At 30.0% G+C, this 12,510-nt stretch overlaps 4 protein-coding genes across 5 annotated transcripts; 2 read left to right on the plus strand and 2 right to left on the minus strand.

The window, feature by feature from the left end:
* Positions 1-3: 3 nt before the first annotated feature.
* Positions 4-2,548, minus strand: LOC130676268 (ubiquitin-40S ribosomal protein S27a). Its single transcript, XM_057482401.1, has 4 exons — positions 2,437-2,548; positions 635-759; positions 338-555; positions 4-257 (listed from the first exon to the last, which is right to left on the minus strand). The coding sequence occupies exons 2-4, from the start codon at positions 735-737 to the stop codon at positions 108-110; spliced, it is 471 nt and encodes a 156-aa protein (XP_057338384.1). The 5' UTR covers positions 738-759; positions 2,437-2,548; the 3' UTR covers positions 4-107.
* On the minus strand, positions 863-2,555 carry LOC130676238 (ribosome biogenesis protein NSA2 homolog). 2 transcript variants are annotated; one of them, XM_057482342.1, is made up of 2 exons: positions 2,437-2,555; positions 863-1,741 (listed from the first exon to the last, which is right to left on the minus strand). In XM_057482342.1, the coding sequence occupies exon 2, from the start codon at positions 1,706-1,708 to the stop codon at positions 929-931; it is 780 nt and encodes a 259-aa protein (XP_057338325.1). In that variant the 5' UTR covers positions 1,709-1,741; positions 2,437-2,555; the 3' UTR covers positions 863-928. The 2 variants fall into 2 exon arrangements, with proteins under 2 accessions (XP_057338325.1, XP_057338335.1); XM_057482352.1 differs by lacking the exon at positions 2,437-2,555 and adding an exon at positions 1,823-1,964.
* A 170-nt stretch (positions 2,556-2,725) lies between these two features.
* LOC130676182 (F-box/LRR-repeat protein 14) lies at positions 2,726-5,521 on the plus strand. Its single transcript, XM_057482226.1, has 2 exons — positions 2,726-3,069; positions 3,135-5,521. The coding sequence occupies exon 2, from the start codon at positions 3,594-3,596 to the stop codon at positions 5,046-5,048; it is 1,455 nt and encodes a 484-aa protein (XP_057338209.1). The 5' UTR covers positions 2,726-3,069; positions 3,135-3,593; the 3' UTR covers positions 5,049-5,521.
* A 4,927-nt stretch (positions 5,522-10,448) lies between these two features.
* On the plus strand, positions 10,449-12,470 carry LOC130676244 (lysM and putative peptidoglycan-binding domain-containing protein 2). Its single transcript, XM_057482364.1, has 3 exons — positions 10,449-10,886; positions 10,960-11,246; positions 12,200-12,470. The coding sequence occupies exons 1-3, from the start codon at positions 10,710-10,712 to the stop codon at positions 12,468-12,470; spliced, it is 735 nt and encodes a 244-aa protein (XP_057338347.1). The 5' UTR covers positions 10,449-10,709.
* The last annotated feature ends 40 nt before the right edge of the window (positions 12,471-12,510 follow it).

Raw genomic sequence — 12,510 nt, forward strand, 5'->3', positions numbered from 1 at the left:
TTAAAATTTTTTTTTCATGAGTTTTGTTAATTTTTTTTCAAGTTTTTTTATTTTTTGTTTTTATAAATTGTACTGTAACCACTTACAGTACATGGAAAAGTTTTTATTTACTTGTCTTCGGGTTTGTTAAATACGAGAGTGTAACCGCATTTCCCACAGTAATGACGGTCTTCCATGGCTGCCATGAAAACACCAGCACCGCACTGTTCAGAAGGACATTCACGTCTCAGACGATGGATTTTTCCGTTCTCATCGACCTGAAATAAACCAATTTATTAGTCATGTCTTGTCTTCATCATATTAATTAAAAAAAGACTTAATTAAAAAAAATATGAACCTTGTAGAATTTCAGAACCGCTAGCTTGACCTTCTTCTTCTTGTGCTTGATTTTTTTGGGAGTAGAGTAATTCTTCTTCTTGCGTTTCTTGGCTCCACCACGAAGTCTCAAGACAAGATGTAAAGTTGACTCTTTCTGGATGTTGTAGTCAGACAGAGTTCTGCCATCCTCCAATTGTTTACCAGCGAAGATCAATCTCTGTTGGTCTGGCGGGATTCCTGATAAAATATTTCCATGTATTAGTTTTATTTTAATCAACAATCAAATCAATTAACAAATTAATGAATAATTATTTACCTTCTTTGTCCTGGATCTTGGCCTTGACATTTTCAATTGTATCAGAAGCTTCGACCTCAAGGGTGATGGTCTTGCCGGTAAGAGTTTTCACGAAAATCTGCATTTTGACTTCTTATTATTGCAGCCTGTAAAAAAAAATCCAATCATCAATAAATTATCAAAAAAATTATTTACAAAGGAAACTTAAAACTGTAATTATAATTATAAATAAATTTAATAGTAATAAAGTCCAGGGAAAATTAAATTTTTATTTTTACTGATATCGAAAAATACAAACAATAAATTACAATAAATTTAAACTAATAAAACAGCATTAATACATCCATCATTTTCTGGATTATTAGTAACTTGTGCATATTTTCCCCAGACGACTTTGCCAGTTTGCGTGACCAATCCAAGCTCTGAAATGTTTACTTCAATGATGGTACCCTTGGTGATGACACCCAGGGTTGTGTACATAGCGGAGCTGGGATTCCTCTTGACTCCGATTATCGGCAAGTGGAACGTCGCTTTCAACTCCGGATGAGTGACGTGAGCTTTGCGGAACCTCAGTGCCATCGGTCTGATGAATCTCTCAAACTTGGGCGGCTTCCTCGTGAAATTTTCCCCGACATACGTGACCTTGGTCACCATTCTCTTCCAGGCCTTCCTCCTGGTCTTGCCACTCTTGACAATTTTGAAGACCTCCGACTCTGATTGCGCTTTTACTTTTGGTATCGGGACATCCCACTTTCCAGCCTTTTCTTTGCGCTTCTGTTTGATCATATTAGAGAGTACTTTCGAACGCTGCTGGACATCACGGTCCAGCAGATACACCGGCAACGCTCCTTCAGGTGCATTCTCTGAGGTCTGTTTGACTTTTTTCTCCTCATGCGCTTTGATCTTCTTCTTCATCTGAATCTTTTCATTGCGTCTCTCCTTGTTGAAGATCTTGGCCTTGATACCACGGAGTTTCTGCGCTTTCTCTGCTCGCTTGTGGGGCTCACGGGCTTCTCGCTTACGTTTTCTTTCTTCATAATCTAATCTACGACCATACAACTTCTGATGTCTCTCTACGTACTCGTTCTGCGGCATCTTGGCGTTTAATTTATCGTTTAAAATTCAAATCTGTAAATAATTTAAAAAATCGTCAGAATCTAACTTTGTGACCTGGTGCAAATTTATATTTTTTTAACCAAGTCAACTTACCTCATTCATACACTAAAGTGATGCTCGTACTATTCAAATTCCAATTCCAATATAAAAGCACCACAATTTTAAATTTTATTTTGATAATTTAAAATTATCAAGTAAATAAACAAAATAAATTTATAAATATTTTTAAATCGCGAGTTCACAGACTTCAGTCACTGAATGACGTAAGTTAACTTTTCACGATTAATATTATAATTACACTAACTAATTAAAGCAAGATGTTAAAGTGAGACAGTACACAAAGCCGTAGAAATTTCTAACCTAATTTATTTTTTTAAAAATAATTTCAAATAAAATATCAGCCATCCGCTTTTGAATTTTATTTTATTAAATTCAAAAAAAATAATTCAATTAAATAAAATAATTTAAAAATTAATTATTAATTATTGCAAAATGCAGTAATTAAAAATATAAAAGCGCGTAATGGACGACAACGTGGTTGGGTTTTAAAAATTATCAAATAAATAATTTAAGTCTACGGAGTAGAACCCAGACTAATTATTATTAAAAAATAAGTGAAAAAAAATAAAAAAACATTTAAAAATATATGAAATATATAGCAGATTGATAAATAATTATAAATAATTGTCGTAATATAAAATACGTACCGTCCTTTACGCCATGCGGCAACGAAAAGATCGTCTTATACTATACTCAATTATAGATCGCAATTGCTGTATAAAAAAAATAAAATGGCGAATTTGGTTGTTAAAATTCAAACCAGATGGCGCCACCGCGCCGTTGGAAATCGACGCGCCCGAGCGCCAATGGGAGAGCAGCTTGAGGGGAAAATTTAAAAAGTCGCGGGAGCGCGCGCGCGGATTGGCCGAGCTGTCAAAAATGTAAATTGACTTTGTCGGTGTTGCAACAGAAACTGTACTGTCAAGTCTTTTAACGCAATTTCGACTCGGACAGTTTGTGACTGGAAGCGCGCCAGTTCACTTCTTTTTTATGTATTATAAATGTCTTTAAGGATTACGTGATTAGACACATGACCGCGTACCAGAAATAATAATTAACAGTAACGATGTTTCTATTGTCCGATAGTCCGACTCGGTTTTATAAATAAAATAATTTAAAAACCTGGAGTTAAATGTCTGGTTGGTTATTATTATACATGTGAAATAGGTGAATTGAATTGAAGTACAACCATTTTGTTGGATATGCGGAAGCATCAATTTATACTCGGGTAGATAAATATTTAATATGAATGAATTGAATGTAATTGAGAGCGTACAAAGGTCGGAATTTAGTGATGAAAAAGTTTTATGAAGATCACGATAATAAATAATAGTGTGTGTTGTAGGTTCAGTAGCGAACGCTAGCAGTTGCTGGTGCTGGTGCTGGTGCTGGTACTAGTGGTGGTGGTGGTGGTGGTGGGAATAAAGCTCTACCCGCATCGTCTACGACGGTGTGTAGGTTGTATTCCGATTGGGAGGTTGAAAGAGTGTGTGGTGAGTAGACTGGTGTGTACGGACGTGAATCGTACTCACGTTTGTTTTATCATATATATATAGTGTATATATATGTATGTGGATGTAGGTGTAAAAGATTCAGTGTATGTATTGTAAAAGGCAACATCGGACAGAAGAGGATCGGGTCACGTGCTGATGGATAGGAGGTGATAAGAATTAACGTATTGGAGCAATAATAAGTATAAGTTTTGAATAAAGAAGGAGAATTGATTATGGTGAGGGCCGAGTATTGTGGCAGCATAAAAAGCTCATTGAGTGTGTGAGTGAGTGGAGAGTGCGCACGGCGCAATATGGAGGAGAGTCAGCTGTTGATGACCGAACTACCAGCGTTGACGACGGGAGGAACGCGTGGTGGTGCTCTGCTCCACAGGTCTGGTCATATTTATCACCTGTATCAGCCGCACCTGGCACTGACGACACCTCAGCATCAGTCACGGCAAAACACCGTGAGTGTCCCGAATTACATGAATGGGGGTGCTACTAATTTAAGCAAGTACAAGCACGGCGGTGTTGTACGACGTAAAACTGCGGAGGAAAGGAGCGAGGACGCCGCGCCCACAAGCACCCATGTATCCTGTCTCTATCCGGAAATATTGGCCCTTATATTTAGCTATTTGAATGTAAGGGACAAAGGCCGGTCCGCTCAGGTATGCGTCGCCTGGAGAGATGCCGCTTACCATCGTTCGGTTTGGAGAGGGGTTGAGGCCCGTCTGCACCTGAGGAAACCGTCGTCTGCTGTTTTTGCGAGCTTGGTGAGGAGGGGAGTAAAGAGGGTGCAAGTCCTCTCTTTGAAAAAAGGCCTCGGGGACGTTATTAGATCCATACCCAATCTCGAGTCCCTCAATCTTTCGGGCTGCTACAATATAACTGACCAGGGCCTTAACAACGCCATCTGCAACATCGTTACCTCCCTCACCAGGCTAAATTTGTCTCTCTGTAAACAAGTTAGCGATCAGTCGCTAAAAAAAATATCCGAGTCCATACCAAATCTCGAGTCTCTCGAGCTGGGCGGATGCTGCAACGTTACCAACAACGGGCTCGCGTTCGTTTCCTGGGGACTCAAGAAGCTCAAGATCCTCGACCTGAGGAGCTGCTGGCACGTCTCCGACCAAGGGATCGCTTACCTCGCGGGCATAACCTCCAGCGAAACTCCAAGCGGCAGTCTGACGCTGGAGCACCTGGGGCTGCAAGACTGCCAGAGACTCAGCGACGAGGCGCTCAGGCATCTCTCCACGGGGATAGTCACCCTCAAGTCCATAAACTTGTCCTTCTGCGTCTCCGTGACCGATTCAGGACTAAAGCACCTCGCCAAGATGACCAGTCTCCGAGAGCTGAACCTCAGGTCCTGCGACAACATATCGGACATCGGGATGGCGTACCTCGCAGAAGGCGGCAGCAGAATATCCTCCCTCGACGTCTCCTTCTGCGACAAGATCGGCGACCAAGCGCTGGTCTACATCTCACAGGGTCTTTTTAATTTAAAATCCCTGTCGCTGTCGGCGTGCCAAGTCAGCGACGAGGGAATTTGTAAAATAGCCGAGACACTTCTCGAACTGAGCACTCTCAATGTCGGGCAGTGCACCAGGATAACCGACAAGGGCATCTGCACAGTCGCTAAAAATATGAAAAACTTGACGTGCATTGATCTCTACGGGTGCACCGGAATATCAACAAGTGGATTACAGAAGATTATGAAATTACCACAGATCACAACCATTAATCTGGGATTATGGCACGTGCGGTGATGAGTGCATTGGATTTTTTATAGTGTTTATAAAATAATAACTATCATTTTTAACTATTAATTGTTTTTCTTTTTTAGCACGATACATGTTGTCGTAACATAAGAGTTAATTATTACTATTATTATTATTACTATTACTGTAATAATTATTGCTATTACATTTATCATCATTATTATTATTAACTATTGCTATTATTAATTAGTAATTATAAATAATTGATAATCGAATTTTTTACACTTTTAAATAATGATCCTAAAGTTAACAGACAATCAGCAATTTTTTTATTTTTATTTTCAACAAGTCGGTTACAAAAAAAAAAAAAAAAATGCACATGTAGAAAATTTAAAGAACTATCAGTGCAATTTTTTACGAGTGTGAATGTAGCAGACATCAGACATATTCAAACTTATAAATAAATAGAGTAAATAATTGATAAAATAAAATTTTAAAAAAATGCACTTATGAATTTTTAAATTTTTTAAAGGCGCACTTTTTTAAAATTCTATTTTGTTAATTATTTACTTCATTTAGTATTAATTTTAAATTTGTCTGATGTCTGCTACATTCACACTCATTTTTTTGAATATTTTTTTTTTTATAATTTGTCGAGTTTAAAAAAATCTAAAAATTATCAGACGTCGACTAACTTTAGTATCATTTTAAATATGATACTGAAGTTAGCCGATGTCTAATAATTTTTGGATTTTCTTTTAGACGGTAAATTTAAAAAAAAAAAAATTTGAAAAAATTGCACCTGTAGTTTTTAAAATTTTCTACATATGCATATTTTTTTTTTATTTTTTTGTAATCGATTTCTTGAAAAAAAAATCCGAAAATTTTAAATTGTCTGCTAACTTTAGGATCATTTTAAAATCAGGCTGAATTAGGTATTAAATTTTTAAAATAATTTTTTTCTTCACTGACAACTTTTAATTTCACTTTTTTTATTATTATCATTATAATAATTATGTAATTATTAATTCTTTACGTTTTTCTGTGATGTGAAGAAGTTGTTTTTGTTGCAAGTTCGTCGTATATGGTAATGAAAAAAATAATAAAAGAAAAGACGTAAAAAAAATAAGAAAATAAATTTAAATAAAAATAAACGATGACATAAGAGAATAATTATATGCAAATAACAAAAAAAAAGTTATTTGTGGTGACTTGAATGTAATAATTTCGAGGCGTTTTTTATTTTTCAGATACGATCGATAAACTTTAATTGTTGAGTAATTGTATTATAGTGTGTTGCGTATAACAGCGATGATAATGTTGTTCAGTTTTGTTTTATCAGGCTAATAAGCAACAATTAAATTTATTAATCCTCGGTGGTTTTAAAAACCATTCGATCGGTTGTTACTTAATTCATTTATTATTAATTGCATTTGGCCTCTTTTATAGATGAATTTGTACATTTTATTAATACAATTATTATTTTTAAAATTTAAAAAGGTGGTAGAAAAAAAAAACGATAGAGGAAAATTTACCAAGACAATTTTTTGTACTAAAAAAAATATATTAAGTCGAATGTTCGTGTGGGTGCAAGATGACGAATTAAAATAAATAAATGACGATTTTATATATATATATTCATATATATATATATATAGAGCTAACATTAAATTTAATCGTTTCTACCTCGTTTTATAACTGACATGACCGTTATTATTAATGTTTATCATTTATTATTATTTTTATTATTGAATATTAATCGATAAGTTTTTAACTAATCGTCACGTGCGAATGAGATGTGATAATTTTGAAATTTAAACCAATTTTATTTCAGCCTTTGTATATTATCAGTAAATTTATCGTTAATCAATTTTTTGCTCAGTTTATTATTAAAATTAAATGAATAACATAAGATATGTGATAAGTAGGAGTCTCTTGTTCGAAAGTTTTATAGTTATATTGTAGGAAAAAATTTATATACTTTTTTTTTGAGACTCGTATTGATATTTTGGTTCAGTTTATAGTTTTTTTAAAAATAAATTTGACAATCCGATTGTAATAATGCTCATTGTAATTTGTTTTAAGTATTTGTACAGTTGTAGTTTTAAGTATTTTTGGTTTAAAAAAATATTATTTCGGAAAATTTTTTTTCCGAGTTTATTATAAAAATTTTATATTTTTTATTTAAAATATTTAAAGTATTTTCAAAATATAATTTTGATACATGTGTTGTATCAATTAATTATAAGTTAATTAATTAAATAAATTATTAATTAATTAATTAATAGTTTGATTTTTTTTATTACAAGAAATAAAATTAATTTTAAAAATTAATTACCGAAATAAATTAAACTCTTTAATTTAAAAATAAAATTGGTGATAATTAAAAAAATCTATTTTTAGATTTAAAAATTAATGTAAAAAATTTTTTACAGAAATCAAAATCAAAAATATATTTTTCTTACCAAAAATACTTGAGCTGCACAATAATCATGTACGTGAAGATCGAAACGTTTTCCGCGGAACGAAAATGAACAATAAAAAATCTACTGGGTCTAGATTTCCAAAATGTTTCGCACAGATGCTTGTATGTCAACTGAAAATTGCAGACACCCCTAATTACCTCAAGTTGTCGAATTACAAAAATTTTTTAAAATTTTTGTTGCGCGAAAAACGTTGCGATCCTCAGGTACATAAAAAATCGTTGAAATTTATAAAATTTATTGTCTAATCTACCGATAATACCAATAATATTGATCTCCAAGTCGTTATTAAATTTTTCTTCTCCATAATAAATATTAAATAAACCAACAAACTAATTAATTAATTAATAAATGAATTAATTAATGAATTAACAGTTACGTGTAAATAAATTATGTGATCTCCACATGTTCAGCACATATCGGAGTAAAAAAAAATACTGGTATAATTTAAGCGCTAGATTTTTTTAAGTTACTTTAGTAATCTAATTAATTAATTAATTAATTAATTACACAAATAAAATAAAATAAAATTTATTTTATTCGAATCATTGCGTTGATGTTTAAATGTCGAGTGTATAAATTGTGTGAGTATTGTACAGCAGTGCTGATTAATCAGCACGTGTGTAAGTCTAGGGTAAATAAAGGAAATAAGTTGAGCTATGTTTAATAATAAGAAAAAAAAAATAAACAAAATCAAATTAATTGTTAGTTAAGTAGCTACGGATTAGGATAATACCATAAAAGCAATTTTAAATTAAAATAAAAAACAACCATAATTAATAAGACATGTACAGTAATGATTGGTCGCATTCCCATAGACTTCTATTTAAAATTCAATTGTACTTTTTTTATTACTATTATTATTAATTATTAATTATTATTATGTATGATAAATAATTAACATGCACACGATTGATTTTTAAAAAAACAAGAAGTCTATGGGTTTAGATCTCGTGTGCAATTAAATTACACTGAATCGTCCTAATAATTATTATTATTATTTTATCTTTTTCGTTTAAATTTAAAGTTATTGCCATACATTTGTAGTTAATTAATTTTAATTATGTATTCATTTTTGTACCAACAATAATTTTAATCTTTATATGTAATATTACTACGACTAAGTAAAAACAAAGGGAAAAAATAATTATTAAGTAAACAAAGAGGAAAATGAAAGAAAAATGAAAATAAAACAATACACTTTACCACAAAAATCGTAATATCATCTAGAAAAGTGGCCTTATCGCATTGAAATCAGCACGCATTTATTTATTAGCTACAAAAAAAAAAAAAATAAATGAATAATAATAATAATAGTAAGTTTGGGCGAGCAATAATTTAAAATAAAAAATTGCAATAGAAATTTTTGAATGTAAATCTTGTGTTTGTTTAAATTATTTTTATTCCGCTGCCTGAACGTCGCTTGAAACGATTGCCGAAAAAATAGTTATTTAAATAAACGAAAAGACATAATGATAATGAGGATGATGATAATTATTATTAATTAAAAAAAAAAAAAAATAAACGAAATCGTTATGAAAAATCGCCTTTATTGTACCGCTCGTTTGATATATTTAATAAAATATTAAATTGATTCAGGACAACAGACACAGACACTAAGACACACACTTGTATGTACATGTGAGAAACATAAACGATCAATAATATTATTATGATGATATGAGCGGAATTGTATCGAGTGCATCATCAAAAAAATGCATTAAAAATCAATCGTGTAATATTTTTTGTGTACAATTTCTTGTTGAAATATATTATTTTTATAAAAGACTATTTATTTGTACTCATTTTATTTATTATTACAACTGATAATTTATTTTATTTACTAGTTATATACATTTTTTATTTTTATTTTCAAGTTTTAACTCAAAATTTTATTATTTACATAATCAACTGAAAATATTTTATAATTTTTTTATTTAAATTAAAAAAATTTATTCATTAATTTGTAAATATAAATATGATACCGCAATTGGCTGACGTCTAATAATTAAAAAAAAATATTTAAAAATTTGCACCTAGTTTTTTAAATTTTCTACATGTGCATATTTTTTTTTTTTTTTATTTTAAATTAAATTGTGGAAAAAAAATTTTAAAATTTTTGTCTGCTTACTTGAGGGTCATGTAAATTTTTAAATTTTAATTAATTATTTAAATATTTCGAGAAATTTTTCCTTAAATTATTTTTTTAAATTTACAAATTTATTTAATATTTTTTCAAGTTTATTAATTAAATAAAAAATCATTATTTTATCAGTTAATTACTTAAAAATTATGTGTGAATGTAACACGATCCTGAAGTTAGCAGAGAATTAAAAATTTTTGAATTTTTTTTTGAACAATTAAATTTGAAGAAAAAAAAACTAAAAATATGCACATGTAGAAAATTTAAAAAACTATTAGTGCAATTTTTTAAAATATTTTTTTTTTCATAATTTATCGTTTTTAAAAAAATCCAAAAATTATTAGTCGGCTAATTTCAGAATCATGTAGCGGACTTCAGACAAATTTAAAATTTGAAATAAATGGAGTAAATAATAAAAAAATATTTATAAAATATGCACTTATTAATTTTTGAATTTTTTAAAAGCGCATTTTTTAAAAATTTTATTTTACTAATTATTTACTCCATTTATTTTAAATTTTGAATGTCTGATGTCTGCTTCATTCACACTCATTAAAAATTACAAATAATTATCGTAATACAAATTTATTTACCGTGAAAAATAATAATTAGTCCTCTATGAAAAAAATAACCTTGTTCCTAAAAATGAACGTCCTACAATTTATCGAACAAATTTTTTTCGCGCCCAAGTACAGCTCGGCCTAAAATTATTTGAATCGACTTGAAGTTGGTTGCAAGTTAAAATCCCCTAGCGCTGATTGGTCACCGGAGTCTAAAGTCCATTCAAAACTCACAATAACATTTGAATTAATTGTAAACTGTAATCTGTGATAATCTAGTCAGTTGATCACATGCAAGTTATCAGAGAGACAAGACAAGAGTAAAAATGTTCCGTTTGTTAGCCTTGAATGTCAAAATAATATATTTTGTTGTTACGCCGAGTGAATTTCATATTAAATAATAAAATTAACACTACACTGTGTTAATGTAATTAATCTATACAGTAATAACAATAGTATATAAATATATATGCAGTAATATATAGTTGTTATACATAATTAAATAATATATTAAAAAATAAAAATGGACCAAAGTATGTACAGAGAAATGGAAGAACGGAGGTCTATACGTGATAACAGTAGAAATTTAAAAAAATACGGAAGTACATCAAAACGCGTCATACGTAATGAGAATTTAATAAAACATATTATTTGCAAAACTGATACTCTTCCAGGTATTGCATTAAAATATGGAACTACGGTACGTTAGTTTGCTACCTAATTACTATCTAGTACTTACATGACACACTTATTAATTTAATTTATTATTTCAGACTGAACAAATTAGGAGGATAAATAGGTTATGGGCATCTGATAGTTTATTTTTACGCGAATCTTTATTAGTTCCTGCTCCTGTACAAATAAATTCAGCATCAACGTCATCGTCCTGCAGTAATAATGATGGAATTGCTGAATGCAATGAAAGTGACTATTGTCAAGACCCAAGTGCTAATACAGTATCTTCAGACGAAGACAGTTCAATCAATAATTTTTTAGCTAGAATGGATTCTTCGATAGCTAGTGTTAAGAAAGATATACAAAAAACCCAGGGTAATAGTGCGTAAGTTGATTTTTTAAATTTATTTATTTACAAGTCAAAATTACTCTGAAATTTTTTGACAGCTGACAGAAACTTAATTTTTTTAGTTATAAATGAACGAATTAAATATTTCAATTTTTTTTAAGAGGAAGTTTTTTTCATAAAATATGAAATTTGTTTGTGAAATAGAAAAATTTACGATATTTTTTTATTCAATATCTGATTTAGTAAATTGTATAAGAATTTAGATTTTTCTAATCTGTTAGTTGGACATTTAGACTCTTAGATAAGTCCAGTCTTATCAAATATTTTGGTTTGTTTTTTATCACCGACTTTGTACTTTGAACTTTTTTCCAGAGTTCGAATACAATAAGAAAGTAAAAGATTAATTTTCAACAGAATTTAAATTTTTAATACATAAAATGTTTAGATAATTAATCAATTATTTTATTTTTGCCAAATTACATTTTTAAAATTTTTGTATTCAAAAAATTTTTGAATCTCGCGGCATACAAAAAATTTAGTTGATTTAAATTTTACTAAAAATTCAAAAATGAATATTATAAAAAATTATCTCTATAAAATTTATTTGAAAACTTAAATTTTTAAAAATAAAATTACAATTTTTTTCTCACTTATTTTTTAAAAATAAACTCAGCACTTAATCAATAATAATTTTGATTTACAGTAATTTTAATTATATAATAAATTTTAATGATCCCGAAGTTAGCCGACGTCTAAAAATTTTTGGATTTTTTTTTAAACAATAAATTATTTTTAAAAAAATTGCACCCATAGATTTTTCAATTTTCTACACATGAATTTTTTAGTCTCTCTTTTTCTGTAATTTATTTGCTAAAAAAAAATCCGGAAATTTTTAATTGTCTGCTAACTTCAGGATCATTAAATTTTATGAGTAATTAATAATTAACTGTACTGTAATTATAAAATATAAAATATAAAATAAATTACAGATTTAGTCCAGAAGAAGAGTTATTATTTGTACAAAGAAGATCAGGAAGTCGGTTGCGTCATTCGCACCCACAGCCTTCACCAATGCATTCGTCCTTTTCAACTGCATCATCTTCGTCATCTCATCTATCATCAGCTGCAGGTCCAGCCAGGTCATCGTCAGAAGACAACGTCAATGACCTGCCCTCCGCGGTGGTCATGACTCAAGGAAAAAAATTAAAAAGTTCCCTACAAAAATTGCAACAGCAGCAAGACGAAATATTTCAATTGTAGCAATTATTACCAAACCACACTGACTTTAAAATATTGAAAC

This window comes from Microplitis mediator, chromosome 1 (assembly GCF_029852145.1).
Source record: "Microplitis mediator isolate UGA2020A chromosome 1, iyMicMedi2.1, whole genome shotgun sequence".
Taxonomy (NCBI): Eukaryota; Metazoa; Arthropoda; class Insecta; order Hymenoptera; family Braconidae; genus Microplitis; species Microplitis mediator.